This window comes from Mobula birostris, chromosome 4, assembly GCF_030028105.1.
Source record: "Mobula birostris isolate sMobBir1 chromosome 4, sMobBir1.hap1, whole genome shotgun sequence".
NCBI lineage: Eukaryota > Metazoa > Chordata > Chondrichthyes > Myliobatiformes > Myliobatidae > Mobula > Mobula birostris.
The window spans coordinates 153664621-153680879 of NC_092373.1; the positions used below are offsets into that span (position 1 = coordinate 153664621).

At 40.9% G+C, this 16259-nt stretch overlaps 1 protein-coding gene across 12 annotated transcripts in view; it reads left to right on the forward strand.

Moving 5' to 3' along the window:
• Positions 1 to 16259, forward strand: part of sclt1 (sodium channel and clathrin linker 1) — a 91551-nt gene that overhangs the window by 19389 nt on the left and 55903 nt on the right. For 11 of the 12 annotated variants that reach the window (XM_072256255.1, XM_072256262.1, XM_072256260.1 and 8 more), the window contains 3 exons: positions 3046 to 3191; positions 4966 to 5056; positions 12572 to 12663. In XM_072256255.1, coding sequence (XP_072112356.1) covers positions 3046 to 3191; positions 4966 to 5056; positions 12572 to 12663 — 329 coding nt within the window. The remainder of the gene's footprint in view (positions 1 to 3045; positions 3192 to 4965; positions 5057 to 12571; positions 12664 to 16259) is intronic. The other variant, XM_072256259.1, reaches the window with a different exon arrangement.

Here is a 16259-nt window from a genome sequence, read left to right on the forward strand (position 1 = left end):
TTGCTCCTGTACTCAACTCCCCTTGTTATGAAGGCCAACATGCCATTAGCTTTCTTCACTGCCTGCTGTACCTGCATGCTTACTTTCAGTGACTGATGAACAAGGACACCTAGATCTTGTTGTACTTCCCCTTTTCCTAACTTGACACCATTCAGATAGTAATCTGCCTTCCTGTTTTTGCCACCAAAGTGGATAACCTCACATTTATCCACATTAAACTGCATCTGCCCACTCACCCAACCTGTCCAAGTCACCCTGCATTCTCATAACATCCTCCTCACATTTCACACTGCCACCCAGCTTTGTGTCATCTACAAATTTGCTAATGTTACTTTTAATCCCTTCATCTAAATCACTAATATATATTGTCAATAGCTGCAGTCCCAGCACCGAGCCTTGCGGTACCCCACTAGTCACTGCCTACCATTCTGAAAAGGACCCATTAATCCCTACTCTTTGTTTCCTGTCTGCCAACCAATTTTCTATCCATGTCAGTACCCTACCCCCAAAACCATGTGCTCTAATTTTGCCCACTAACCTCCTATGTGGGACCTTATCAAAGGCTTTCTGAAAGTCCAGGTACACTACATCCACTGGCTTTCCCTTGTCCATTTTCATAGTTACATTATCAAAAAATTCCAGGAGATTAGTCAAGCATGATTTCCCCTTCGTAAATCCATGCTGACTCGGACCTATCCTGCTACTGCTATGCAAATATGCCGTTATTTCATCTTTTATAATTGATTCCCGCACCTTCCCCACCACTGATGTCAGACTATCTGATTTGGGCCATGAAATACATCTCTGCTTCTAACAGCAAGGTATTCATTTCATTCCCCTTATTTCGCTGCAGCTCTGTCTCATATACTTACCAACTCCACATTGATTGTTTGCCATTTAACTACATTATGCGATAATATATAGCTAATTAAACTAGCAGCGCATCTTTAAGACGTGGTAGAAAACCAGAGCACCCGGAGAATCAGTCCTTTGTCCTGGCCTTGAGCATACGTCTTTCTCTAGTTTTTCTGCCTGTTTGTTTCAAAGGAAGATGTCAGCATATACCCTTTGATTTGGAAGAAAGTTCAGGATATGCATACATTTGACTATAGATTTATAATGTCAGATTTATTAGTTGACTCCCTGTTGAATTCTGTATTCTGTTTTAAATGGAGAAAATTCTGGTTGATGTACCCAGTTAAACCTAGGCTTCTGACCACTTGATTTTGAGGATTGTAAGGCTTTGGATAAGAAAGATATTCCATTTTAATTAACAATTTTTACTTAAATATTTTAATTTTTAAAAAATTATTTACAAGTTCTTATTTTATCAAAACTTTTTTGATTTTTTTTTTAGTATATTTCACTTCCTAATAATTTTAATGGATTTAATTGATATCAAAAATATTTGAAAATGTATTGTTTATACCCATCCACTTCCTCTAGCAGTATTTTTTCTATTTAGAGGCCTGGCGTTGTTTTTGGTCTAGATTTAGTATCTAGAAATTACTTCCCCTATTGAAGTCCGTTTCAGACTAAATCAGGCTTGTCACGTCATCAAATGCTTGATAACATGTGGAACCCATGTCTTCTCCATCAACCATTGGTTGATTCTGGCTATCTGTTTCTCATCCATGCTTTTCTGGGCACCAAGCAATCTCTGCAATGGTGTCCTGGTTTGCCTCCCATCTTCAACCTTCCATGAACACGTGTTTGGCCAAAGTTCTGCATATATCTTAACATATCAATTACCATTGTATTTCACCCCTAAATTTTCGGTAGTATATTAACTCCTCAGTTTCCTATGCCTGAATTCTTACAAGATTAGATTTATTTGTCACATGTACATTGAAAAATGGTGAAATGTGTCACTCGTATCAAAGACCAACAGAGTCCAAGGATGTGCAAGTGTCGCCACACTTCTGACGTCAACACAGCTAACCTTAACATGTATGTTTTTGGAAATTGGGATTGTTTACTATTCATACCAGAGCCATTATTGCAAAACGGACTAACTGTTCATTTATCTTAGGGAATTGAATTTTCAACAGTTATTGTTTTTGTGTGCAACATGTGCATCCAACCTACACTAAGATAAATGAACAGTCAGTCCATTTGGTAATAATGGCTCTGGTATGAACAGCAAACAAAGCACTTAAGTTATTTCCAACTGTCTTTGTTACTAATGTGCACCATGACCTGCTGCTCACCCTTGCTCTTGAGAATCTTCTGCAGCTGCTCTTAAGACCACTTGGACCCTAGCATCTGGGTGGCAGTACACCATCCTGGTTTCTCTTTCACAGCCATGGAATCTGCTAACCGTCTGTCAAATTATCAATCATCAATCACTATTGCTCTGCCTGACTTTACTCTTCCTTGCTGAGCCTCCGTGCCAGCCACAATGCCACTGATTCAGCTGCTGCTGCTGTGCCCTGATAGGTCATTTCCCCACAGTATCCAAAGGAGTGTACTTGTTTACTGAAGGGAATGGCCCCAGAGGAACCCTGCATTGACTACTACTTCCCCTCACTTCACTTTTCCTGGTGGTCACCCATCTACTGTCTGAAGCCGCATTTTGATTAAGACCACTTAGTAAAGATCTCATCTATGAGGTTTTCAGGCTTCTCGGTGGCCCTAATACCCCCAGCTCTCATTGTCAGTTAGGCGCTGAAGTTGGGTGCACGTCCTGCAGATGTGGTCTTCAAGGAGACCATTAGTTACCCTGAGATCCTGCACCTCACAAGAAGTGCATTTCACTGCCTGAACTACCATCCTGCCTACACTTGTTATATCTCTATATTCTCAAGCTTAAGTTCCAGCTTGCACTTTTTCTCACCTAAGCCTGTTGAGCAAAACCTTGACTACTCTAACCCTGTCCACTCCAACAATGGCTGCTCCCAAATAGTTAAGACCAATATTATTCACATTGAATAAAGATGACATATTGTTGGCTAGTGACTATGACAATGCATATAGTTTGAAATAAGAATCTTTCAATATTACGAACATGCTAAAAGCACATCTTGAGTTCTGTTCTTATTTCAGCTTGGCTCCAATGAATGGTTGCTGTGCCTAGAAACAATTATTCTAAAAGAGCAAACCATTTTGTTCTTTAAACAGACTAATCAGGAGTTTATTAAAACAGTGACAGATCAGAATTTAGAACTGGAACAAAACCACAGAGAACTGAGGTATGTATATTTTAAATGATCTCGTGATGAACCATGCCTTCCTTCACATTCAGAAAACGCTGTCACTTAGATCACATTTCTTCCCCATTCTGATGTCTGGTCTCATCAACAACTGAACCTCTTGACAGTGTGTGCATAAAGTCACTGCATCATGATTAACTGATTAGATATTTGCATTAACCAGCAGGTGTATAAGTGTACCTAATAAAGAGGCCCCTGCGTGTATGCGTAATTACACTCTAATGACAGGTAGTCCTGCAATGGTGTGTGATTCTCTTTTCACAGATACTGCCTGAGTATTTTTAATATTTTTTGTTTTTGTTACAACAGGTAAATAACATCTTCAGTTTTTATTTTCATGATATTAAACTCAATTTAAAAGAAAATGTTAATTTCCTTGTTTACCTTGCTCTTTCATAAATGTTCTTCTCAATTCAATATTGTTCCTGCACTTGGTGTGGGTGTATCAGGTCAATTTCCCCACCATGAATATCAGAGCACAACAGAATGATCACCAGTAAAAAAAAAAAAACAGCCCAGAAGTTTAGGACTTCAACCTTGTGTGGGAATCTTAATTTTGGTGGCACCTGGAATTGCTGGCTATTTGGTGTGGGATTGTCTCCAGTTCATTACAAGTTTTGGCCAATATATTTTTCTCCTTTCATCTTTGTATGTTCTGCTGAGTAAGTTTCCATTTTTGCAACACCTTCCAAGGATTTCAAAATGACTACATGCATCTTTTAGAGTTTAGGTTTAGATTTTCAGACAACGATTTACACCATTTTAGATATGGAAATACCGATTTATTTCATTATTTGATAAACCAATCTAAGTCAGTTGACAAGTGGATGAAATCCCCTCTCCTCCCTCCTCGGGCAGTCCCATGTGATCGAGAATGTTCTCCTTCCACTCCAGTACTGTGGCTTCTACATTAGCTCATGAGGTCAGCTTGGGGCCCACAGATTGCCATATTTACACTTTATATTCTTAATTACTCCACCACCCAACCTTCAACTAATCACTACTGCCCTCTGATCCTCGCCACTACTTGACACACGCAAGCAGTCAGAATATGTCAACGACTGTTTGCTATTAAAAGCTGCTTCTGACATGTATTCCTTTTCAGAAGAGCAGTTTACTATAGCTATTTTTTGTCAATGGTTTTGATTTAAAAACTGAAATAAGGCATTCAAGAACTGGAACAATTATGAGATATATTTTGGTTCTCCTCGACATGTTCAGTGTTGTAGTAAAACTGCTATACTCTTATTAAATTCATTTCTGTTGACATCAGTAGATTTCAGAACCAGAAATCCTCTACTGTTTTGTGCTGTTAGCACAAGTGGTTCAAGGCATTTCCTCTTGCTGCCATATCAATTTTGATTAAATAATTAATTTTCCAAAAATAAGATTTTGCAAAGATTGTATGTAGCACATACAGCACTCAATATTAAGAGTGAAATGTTAAATGCAACTGAAACCTGGTCCAGATTTTTTTTTTGTACAATTGAAGGAACAATTGTCAAGCTTATGGATCTTTATAGAGAACATTTATAACTGCCTGAACAGAGATGATGCTTGGTTTTACTTCCTGTTAAGGAGATGCAAAATCAATATCCCTCATACCTTAGTGAATGTCAGCTTTGGTATGCATTACGTGGGGTTTGAACCCATGGCCTAGTGATTCCAACTAAGCCAAGCTGATGGTTAATTAAGTTAATCTGTTTCCCTTACACAAAATAATTGTACAGAGCGTTTGTTTTTTTTTGTACAGGAAAGCAAAGATAGAATTGCGAATGGCAAACTTGAAAATGGAGGAAATGAATAAAATGATGCAAAGCATGCAAGAGGACATGCAGAGAAATGCAAGTACCAAAATGACTGTATGGTCCATTTTAACTGAAGGTTGTCTTTGTGTAAGGGAAATTGTGATCAGATATGATGCAGGGAAACAAATGCCATTTCATTTAAACCTGTGTTGATCCTGTAATGTTTTCATTGAAGAACGAGAATTTTTGTTTTTGGGCAGCACTCTGATTGATACTGATTTTAATTAGAAAAGAGAAATCATCAGCATTAGTAAATCAGCAATCCCTTATGTAACTGCCTGATGCAGCGGAATGGAACCGTGTTCATGGTATTATCAGGGAATAAATATACTGTATCACCATTTTGGAATTCAGAGATTTATCTGTTCATAAAATTTGCACATATATGATACAGTGCATTTGTATGTCCTGTGCAGTGAAAGTCAACAGAATATTCTAGTCATATTTATGTTACCTCAGTACAATATCAGTTCTTTTATATTCTTCTATGATCAAAAAGGCCAAAGTTTTTCCACATGGGTTCCAGTCCTTGAGCATGCAGTGGTGGCAGGGCCAAAACTTCTTCCCAGTGAGTCTGTGCGGTGACTGCACCAAGTTTCAGTGTGTTGCTTAGCAATATTTAATCATAGACAGCTACTTGCTTTGGAAAGCCAGCTGGTTTTGCACAGATTGGAAGATATATTTCACTGAATTGTTAATATTCTAATAATAGTTGATGTTTACTTCACAACGTGTCTTGAACTCTCAGGAATACAAGAATGGCACCTTGAAGTGGACAAAGGCAGACTTCAAGCTAGATTAAAGCATCCTCCTGGCCAATGTGCCATCACAAGAAAACAAGATGGAGGACTTTAGGGCAATATTGCTGTATCAGAGGGAGTTGAGGATTGCGGTGTTCTCTCTTTCAATGAGGCATGGCTCACCCCAGACACGGCAGACCAGGAACATCTAATGATTAAGTGCCAACCTTTCCACTTGCCAAGAGAGTTCTCTACCATGATCCTGACTGCAGTTTACATGTATTGAATGCCCTGATTAATATACAGGAACCAACCTATTCTGATGCCTTGCATGCCCTTGCTGAGGACTTCAGTCAAGTTTGCTGGAAGAAATCACTACTCAATTACCATCAGTATATCACCTGTATGACCAGAGTACCCAACCATTCCATCCCTAGAATTTATTTCGGGAAATTTGATCATCTGCCTGTCCTCTTCCTACCTGCATACAGCCTGAGGCTGAAAAACAAGGCACCATAGTTAAGGACAGCAAGAGAGGGTCACGCAAGGCCAAGGAGCAGTTACAGGAATTACTTTGAGTTGGTGACTGGGCCATGTTGAGGATTCATTAGAGGACCTGAATCTATATGCCATGGTTGTCACAGACCTTATAAAAACATTCATAGACTAGTGTGTACCCACAAAATTATTCAGAGTTTTCCCCAACCAGGCGCCTCGGATAAACTCGATCTGTAATCACAGGGCCAGATCGGTGGTGTTCAGGTCTACGGATCCTGATATGAATTCCATCTCACATGTGACGTGGCAATTCCAGACCAAACTTTAAAAACAGAAGGATGTTCGACAGCTGTGGCAGGGTTTGAATGTTATCACCTCCTGCAATACAAGACCAGGCAACATGTGTGTTAAAAAAGTTTCACTCCCAGACGAGCTTAATCTCTTTTATGCTCATGTTGACTGACAAATTACAAAGGGACATTCATGAGCTCCCACAGATCCCAACAATCCTGTGATTTTTAGTCTCTGAGGCCAACATGAGAGTATTCTTTAGGAGGGTGAACCCATGGAAATTAGCTGGCCAAGTACTGAAGACCTGTGCTGATCAACTGGCTGGAGTGTTCACTAATATCTTTAACCTTCGGCAGTCTGAGGTACCCACCTGCTTCAAGCAGGCTTCAATTATACTGGTGCCTAAGAAGAATGTGGTAACCTGCCTCAATGACTTTGTCCAGTAGCACTTGCATCCACTGTGAGGAAGTGCTTTGAGAGGTTGGCCATGAAACATTAACTCTTGTCTAAAGAGTGACTCGGATCCGCTCCAATTTCCCTACCATCACAACAGGTCAACAGCAGATGCTATTTCACTGATTCTTCATTCAGCTCTGGAACATCTGGGCAGTGAAGATGCATATATCAGGATGCTCTTCACCGGCTACAACTGAGCATTCATCCCTTTAAAACTATTCAGTAAGCTCGTTACCTTCTTGTGCAACTGGATCATCAGTTTCCTCACTTGCGGACCCAATCAGTATAGACTGGCAACAATATCTCCGCAATTATCAGCAGAGGTGCGCCACAAGGCTATATGCTTATCTCCCTGCTGTACTCATTTTTATATATATAAGGTGGGAGATTGAAAATTTGGTTGAGGGTGCCAAAACAACAACCTCTCACTCAATGTCAACAAGCCAAACCAACTATAGGAGTAAGACATCAGGGAGTCCATGAGTCAGTACTTATTACTGGGTTAGGATGCAGAGAATCACTAAGTTAATTCCTCAGTGTTACCGTATCAGAGGATTTGTCCTGGGTCCAGCACGCAAGTGCCATTTCATTTTAAAGAAGGCACAGTAGCACCTCTATTTTCTTAGAAGTTTGTACAGATTCGGCATGTCATATAAAGCTTTCACAAATTTCCATAGATACACAGTGGAGGGTATCCTGACTGGTGTTTACACGCTAGACTGTGATGAAACCCAAGTACAAGAATGGAAAAGCCTACAAGAAATGGTAACTACAGTCCAGTCCAGTCAATCACAGGAAAATCCCCCCTACCACTGAGCACATCTACAAAGAATACTGCTGCAAGAAAACAACATCGATCATCAAGAACCTTACTATACATGCTCTCTTCTCCCAGCTACCATCAGGACAGAGGTACAGAGGCCTTGAGTCCTGTACCACCATGTTCAGGAACTGTTATTAACCTTTAACCATTAGGCTCCTGAGCTAATGTGGATAACTTCTCTCACCTCAACACTGAACTGATCACTGGACACAACCTGTGAACTCACTCCCAAGGACTCTACAACTCGTGCTCTTATTATTTACTTACTTGGCTATTACTTTTTGTTTTTGTTTTCACATTTGCCCACTTTGTCTTATTATGCACATTGGTTGCTTGTCAATCTTTGTTTTTCATTGATTCTATTGTCTTGCTTCATTCTATTGTGAGGACAAGTGGAACTCGATCTCTGTTAAGGCCGTGGGAAATTGGGGGGGGGGCGGGGGGAGAATGGATGTCTGGGAAATGGAGGTAATGCGGGTGAGAAAAAGTAGATAGGAAAGCGTCATTTTGGGGGCAGATGCGGCAGGATTGGAGGGACTGGCATTTTCACAGAACACAGTGGGAAGAGGTAGAGTCAAGATGCCCATAGGAATCGGTGGGTTTATAAAAGCTGTTGGTAGGCAGTTTATCTCCAGTGATGAAGGCATAGATTTAGAAAGGGGAAAGGAGTTTCAGAAATGGACCAAGTGAACTTAAGAGCAAGGTGGAAGTTGGAGGCAAAGTTGATGAAATTGATAAGCTCAGTATGAGTACATGAAGCAGCTATAGTCATTAATGTAGCACAGAAAGAGTTGAGGTAGGTAGTAGGAGAAGCCAGGTGGGTGAGGGGGGAATGAAGTAAGAAGCTGGGAATTGGTAAGTGGATAAGACAAAGGGCTGGAGAAGAAGGAATCTAGTAAGGCACAGACTATTGTGTGATTCAACTGTTCAGGATGATCTACGCATGTTGCATCTCTTGAAACCTATGTGGGAAATGTACATTCAAATAAAGTTGGATGACAGTCTTATCTAAGAACAGCCATTTGAGAGCAGCACATGATGATGTAAAAACTGACTTTGCATGCAGGATCTGACATAACAGCCCCATCTTACCATCAGTTAAGCAAGGTCTTGTACTTGTTTTAAACTTCTGCTGAAGATGTCAAATGACTTTGACCGTCTATTTGAGGAACAATCCAATAGAATCCACCATCTTTCAAGAATCCAAGATCATTTGATGCATCTTAATGCAGGGTTTTGACCTAAAACATTGACAATTACTTACCCCCGACCCCCACCCCAAGATGCTATTCACTCACCCATTGGGTTTCTCCAGCACTTTGTTTTATGCAGATCTCTATTTGATTAATGTATGGAGAAGTGAATCAGAAACTAGGACTGTGGAAGTAGCACCCCCTGTTGATTGCGTTAAAGAACCTGGCTATTGATTGCAAGACACAAGTATGACATCTTCCATTTTTATCTGGAGATCAGAGTGGGATGTACTGAGGATCTGCTGGTGTGAAGGATGTGGCTAGCAATGTCATTCAGTGTCTTATGCTGTATTATCTGTCTCTGATAAAATGGTTTGTGCACAGAAACATGTTAAACGTTAGACAATAGGTGCAGGAGTAGGCCATTCGGCCGTTTGAGCCAGCACTGCCATTCACTGTGATCATGGCTGATCATCCACAATCAGTATCCAGTTTCTGCCTTATCCCCATAATCTTTGATTCCACTATCTTTAAGAGCTCTATCCATCTTTTTTGAAAGCATCCAGAGACTTGGCCTCCACAGCCTTCTGGGGCAGAGCATTCCATATATCCACCACCCTCTGGGTGAAAAAGTTTTTCCTCAACTCCATTCTAAATGGCCTACCCCTAATCCTTAAACTGTGGCCTCTGGTTCTGGACTCACCCATCAGCGGGAACATGCTTCCTGCCTGCAGCGTGTCTAATCCCTTAATAATCTTAAACAACAGGAATTCTGCAGATGCTGGAAATTCAAGCAACACACATCAAAGTTGCTGGTGAACGCAGCAGGCCAGGCAGCATCTGTAGGAAGAGGTGCAGTCGACGTTTCAGGCCGAGACCCTTCGTCAGGACTAACTGAAGGAAGAGTGAGTAAGGGATTTGAAAGTTGGAGGGGGAGATCCAAAATGATAGGAGAAGACAGGAGGGGGAGGGATAGAGCCAAGAGCTGGACAGGTGATAGGCAAAAGGGATACGAGAGGATCATGGGACAGGAGGTCCGGGAAGAAAGACGGGGGGGGGGGGACCCAGAGGATGGGCAAGGGGAATATTCAGAGGGACAGAGGGAGAAAAAGGAGAGTGAGAGAAAGAATGTGTGTATAAAAATAAGTAACAGATGGGGTACGAGGGGGAGGGGGGCCTCCTCTGCTGTAAAGATGAAGCCACACTCAGGTTGGAGGAACAACACCTTATATTCCGTCTGGGTTGCCTCCAACTTGATGGCATGAACATCGACTTCTCTAACTTCCGCTAAGGCCCCCCTCCCCCTCGTACCCCATCTGTTACTTATTTTTATACACATATTCTTTCTCTCACTCTCCTTTTTCTCCCTCTGTCCCTCTGAATATACCCCTTGCCCATCCTCTGGGTCACCCCCCCCCCGCCCCTCCTTGTCTTTCTTCCCGGACCTCCTGTCCCATGATCCTCTCGTATCCCTTTTGCCTATCACCTGTCCAGCTCTTGGCTCCATCCCTCCCCCTCCTGTCTTCTCCTATCATTTTGGATCTCCCCCTCCCCCTCCAACTTTCAAATCCCTTACTCACTCTTCCTTCAGTTAGTCCTGACGAAGGGTCTCGGCCTGAAACATTGACTGCACCTCTTCCTACAGATGCTGCCTGGCCTGCTGCGTTCACCAGCAACTTTGATGTGTGTCCCTTAATAATCTTATATGTTTCAATAAGATCCCCTCTCAGCCTTCTAAATTCCAGTGTATACAAGCCCAGTCGCTCCAATCTTTCGACATATGACAGTCCCGCCATCCCAGGAATTAACCTTGTGAACCTACGCTGCACTCCCTCAATAGCGAGAATGTTCTTCCTCAAATTTGGAGACCAAAACTGCACACAGTACTCCAAGTGTAGTCTCACCAGGGCCCTGTACAGCTGCAGAAGGACCTCTTTGCTCTTATACTCAATTCCCCTTGTTATGAAGGCCAACATGCCATTAGCTTTTTTCACTGCCTGCTGTACTTGCATTCCAGCTGTACCTGCTGTAATTATTTATGCAAATGATTTAAAAGCTTTGGTTATGGTTGTTATGTATGTTGGAAGTTTTCATGAATAACTCACAAGAGTTGGCAATAGGAGCAGGATAATGCTTTATTGGATTGAATAACCTTTTGGACACACTTTCTAGATTTTCCTGTGAAGAATGGTCACGGGAAAAAGATACAAGACTTCAGATGTGTTATATAGAGCAGAGAAAAAAACTGCTGGAGGAACTCAGAAGGAGACCAACTGAGCTCCTTCAACAAATTGTTGCTATAGAGGGGGGAACAAAACTGCTGCCCATTAAGTCTGATACTGGCAAAATGAAGGAATTGTGGAAAAAGGTGACAGAAAAGAAAGTAAATATATCATAAATGGTATAATTACTTTCTAAGCTGAATTTTAACAGATATGCTCCTTTTCTAGGACTAAAATGCACAATTTCTATTTATCAGAAATGTTATCATACATCAAAGATAACACCTGCAAGAATTTTCACCATATAGCAATAAGCTGATTTAGTCATGGTTTCTCATTCACTCAAATATGTATAAATGCAGTTCAGTACTGTTGTAAGAAATATAGTTCTGGTTCGTTTATCCAAAAGTACAATACTGCACTGCTGGAAATCTGGAATGATAAACAGTGGGAGAAATACTCAGCAAGGCAAGCAGCATTTATGGAAATAAGTGATTATGTTTTCAGGTTGATAACCTTTGAACTGAGTCAAATACTGTGCAAAATAATTAATTTGTTTCTGTCAGGTTTCTAGCTTGGCTTTTAACAGTAATGCACAATCCACCCTAGACATTGTCACTTCTGTCAGTTCCCATCAAGCAGAAGGTACAAAAGCTTGAAATCTTGAGGCTTCTACCCCACTGTTGTAAGGCTATTGAATGGTTCCTCTGTATGAACTTTGGAGACACTTTGGCTTCACAATCTACCTTGCTATGATCTTATTATCAAACTGCACTTTCTCTTTATTTTGTTCTCTTACATTACCTTGTGTAACCTCGATGCAATGAATTAATCTGTATGAACAATATGCAAGACAAGCTTTTCATTGTATCTTGGTATGTGTGACAATAATAAACCAATTCCAGTTCGTATTCATACTTTGCCATAAGCTAATTTTTTTCTAACCTATGCTGATTTGCTTGTGAGACTTGAATTTTATTTGTTGAAAATTGTGGTCCTGAAAAATACATTTCAGTTCTTTGTCTATCAACTATTCATTACCACTAGGAAGCAAAATTGTAGCTGCATGGATAGCTGATGGAGGATGAACTGAAATATATTTTTGGGATTCCCAAATACACTTCTTGGGAACTGAAATATATTTTTGGATACAAGTTTGGTTGAAACTTTTTGGGTGGTAGCAGTACCCAAAAACTTGTTAATTTTTTTTTACCTGCAATGAATGTCAAGATTGTTATCATTGACAGGCACGTTTCTGTAGAAACAAATGTTGGTTTAAGAATAACTTGCTTATCTTGGAACCATGTGGTTTTTGTCAATACCTGCAGGACCAGAATGCTGCAGCTGCATTGGGGAGAGAAGAAGCATCAGACAAACGATTGCAGCAGTTACAATCTGCCATAACCCAGTGTGAAACAAGGTATTATAAAACCCTATAAAATTAGAATGTTCTATGATATTGGATTCTTACTTGTATTTTATACTGACCTTCTTTACACATACAAGTTTTAACAAGAATTACATATTTATTTTTATACCCAGCATAGTATCAGCTCTCAACCAGCACCTGTCTCCAAATTATAAACTAATAGAATCAGAATTCAGAATCAGGTTTGTTATCACCGGCATATGTTGTGAAATTTATTAACTTAGCAGCAGCAGTTCAATGCAATACATAATATAGAAGAAGAAGGAAATAATAAGTAAGTAAATCAATTACAGTATATGTATATTGAATAGATTAAAAATCATGCAAAAAACAGAATTAATATATATTTAAAAAGTGAGGTTGTTGTTCACGGTTCAATGTACATTTAGGAATCGGATGGCAGAGGGAAAGAAGCCGTTCCTGAATCGCTGAGTGTGTGCCTTCAGGCTTCTGTACCTCCTACCTGATGGTAACAGTGGACATGCCCTGGATGCTGGAGGTCCTTAGTAATGGACGCTGCCTTTCTGAGACACCGCTCTTGAAGATGTCCTGATACTTTGTAGGCTGGTACCCAAGATGGAGATGACTAAATTTACAACCCTCTGTAGCTTCTTTCGGTCCTGTGCAGTAGCACCCCCCATACCAGACAGTGATGCAGCCTGTCAGAATGCTCTCCATGGTACATCTATAGAAGTTCTTGAGTGTATTTGTTGAAATACCAAATCTCTTCAAACTCCTAATGAAGTATAGTTGCTGTCTTGCCTTTTTTGTAACTGCATTGATATGTTAGGACCAGGTTAGGTCTTCAGAGATCTTGACACCTAGGAACTTGAAACTGCTCACTCTCTCCACTTATGATCTCTCTTTAAGGATTGGTACGTGTTCCTTCATCTTGCCCTTCCTGAAGTCCACAATCAGCTCTTTCATCTTACTGACGTTGAGTGCCAGGTTGTTGCTACGACACCACTTCACTATTTGGCATATCTCGCTCTTGTACACCCTCTCGTCTCCATCTGAGATTCTATCAACAATGGCTTTATCATCAGAAAATTTATAGATGCATGTGAGCTATGCCTAGCCACACAGTCATGGGTATATAGAGAGTAGAGCAGTAGGCTAAGCACACATCCCTGTAGTGCACCAGTGTTGATCACTAACATCTTAACTACATACTACAGAGGTGTGGTTGAGAGTGTGCTGACCATTTGCATCACAACCTGGTACTCCAGCTGCAGTGCTGTCGACAAAAAAGCCTCGCAGAGGGTGGTTAGGGGAGCAGAGAAGGTTATTGGGGTCTCCCTACCTTCTGTCCAAGGCCTCTTTCAGAGTCGATGCCTCCAGAAGACATGGTACATCATTAAAGACCCCTTACACCCTCTCCATGAACTGTTTATTCTTCTGCCATCAGGCAAACGTTACAGGAGCATCAAAACTAAAACCACAAGGCTACTAAACAGCTTCCTCCCACAGGCAGTCAGACTGCTAAATAGCTGCTCTACCTGACTCTGCTTTGGACACTTTTAACTTGCACTGGACACTTATAACTTGATTTTAACTGACATGTGGCTGTTCTGTTTTACTACTTATTGTTATGTTTATTATTTAGTGTTGCATTTGTTATGTTATGATTGCACTGCTCCTGAGAAACGCTGTCTCATTTTGCCCTGCAGAGCTGATGTACAGTTAGAATGACAATAAAGTTTTTTGAATCTTGAATCTTGATTGTCAGCGAGGAGATGTTCTCACCAATCTGCACAGGTTGTGGTCTTCTGGTTAGGAAGTTGAGGATCCAATTGCAGAGGGAGGTACAGAGTCCCAGGTTCTGTAAATTTTCAATCAGGATTGTGGGAATGATAGCGTTAAATGCTGAGCTATAGTCAATGAACAGCATCCTGACATAGGTGTTAGTATTGTCCAGGTAATCCTAGGCCGTGTGAAGAATCATTGAGATTGCGTTTGCCGTTGACCTATTGTGGCGATTGGCAAATTGCAGTGGGTCCAGGTCCTTGCTGAGGCAGGAGTTCAGTCTAGTCATGACCAACCTCTCATAGCACTTCATCACTGTAGATGTGAGTGCTACCGGGCGATAGTCATTAAGTTAGCTCACACTATTCTTCTTAGATACTGGTATAATTGTTGCCTTTTTGAAGCAAGTGGGAACTTCTGCCTGTAGCAGTGAGAGGTTGAAAATGTCCTTGAATACTTCCGCCAGTTGGTTGGCACAAGTTTTCAGAGTCTTACCAGGTACTCCATCAGGACTTTCTGCCTTGCGAGGGTTCACTCTCTTTAAAGACAGCCTAACACCAGCCTCTGAGACAGAGATCACAGGGTCACCAGGTGCAGCAGGGATCTTCATAGCTATAGTTATATTCTCCCTTTCAAGGCAGGCATAGAAGGCATTGAGTTCACCTAGTAGTGAAGCATCACTTCCATTCATGCTATTGGGTTTCACTTTGTAGGAAGTAATGTCTTGCAAACCCTGCCAGAATTGTTGTACATCTGATGTCGTCTCCAACCTCACTCGAAATTGTCTCTTCGCCCTTGAAATAGCCCCCCACAAATTGTACCTGGTTTTCTGGTGCAGACCTGGGTTGCCAGACTTGAATGCTATAGATCCAGCCTTCAGCAGACGACGTACTTCCTGGTTCATCCACATTGCTTGTGTTTCCCATTATAGTTAGCTGAGACTAGCACAGAAACTCTTACTGCCTTCTCTTCTACTGGAAAAACCACATTACCCAGGGTTATTCTGGAATTGTATACAATGCTCTAACTTCATTGTAGAAATGTAGGTCTAAAAGAAACTAAATAATGCATAAACTTAATTATAGCCATGTTGGAGTTCCAATCCTTTGATATTATTGAACTGTTGGGCAATTTTACATTTTAATGATCAGTGAATTATCTGTCAGGTGTAATAATTTTCATACAACTCCTTCAGAAGGGCTTGTAATTCAGAAATCTTGGTAGTAATTGTATACTGAACAGAAATTTTAAAATATCTGTTGCTTTTAAATTTATTAACGTTTAATTAATAACATTCTGTATCTTAGGAAATTAGATATGAGCACAAGATTTTTGTGACAGGCAAAAATTATAAATTTTTGCTTCCCATGAAGATTGCAATGATATTGAGTCTCTGGAGTGATAATCAAAATTGGGTTTATCACCACTGCCTTGTATGACATGATCAAGAATTTGGGCAGTTGGTGGGGCTTGGGAGTCACATATCTGAGGAGCAGAGTTTGAGGTTGAAGTATGAAGCCAGATTACAGGTAGGGGCAGGAGGAAAAGGAGGCATCAAGGTGAATCAGGACTACAAGGTGACTGGGATTGGGTGGAAGGCAAAACTGGGGTATGCAAGAAGTTCAGAGGGTTGAGAGTGGTATTATGATTGGGTTTGTGGGTGGTGTTTAGTGATTGGGGTTTCCATGGGAATTGCTTAGTCACTGGCTGCTCGTGGGGGGAATGAAGAAAGGATCTTTGTAGGAACTGTGGTATTAAAACCTAGTTTTTCAGGAAGTGCCCAATGATGGTAATTATTTTTTGGCAAACTGCAAACACCAGGTTTCATTTGATGGAAAATT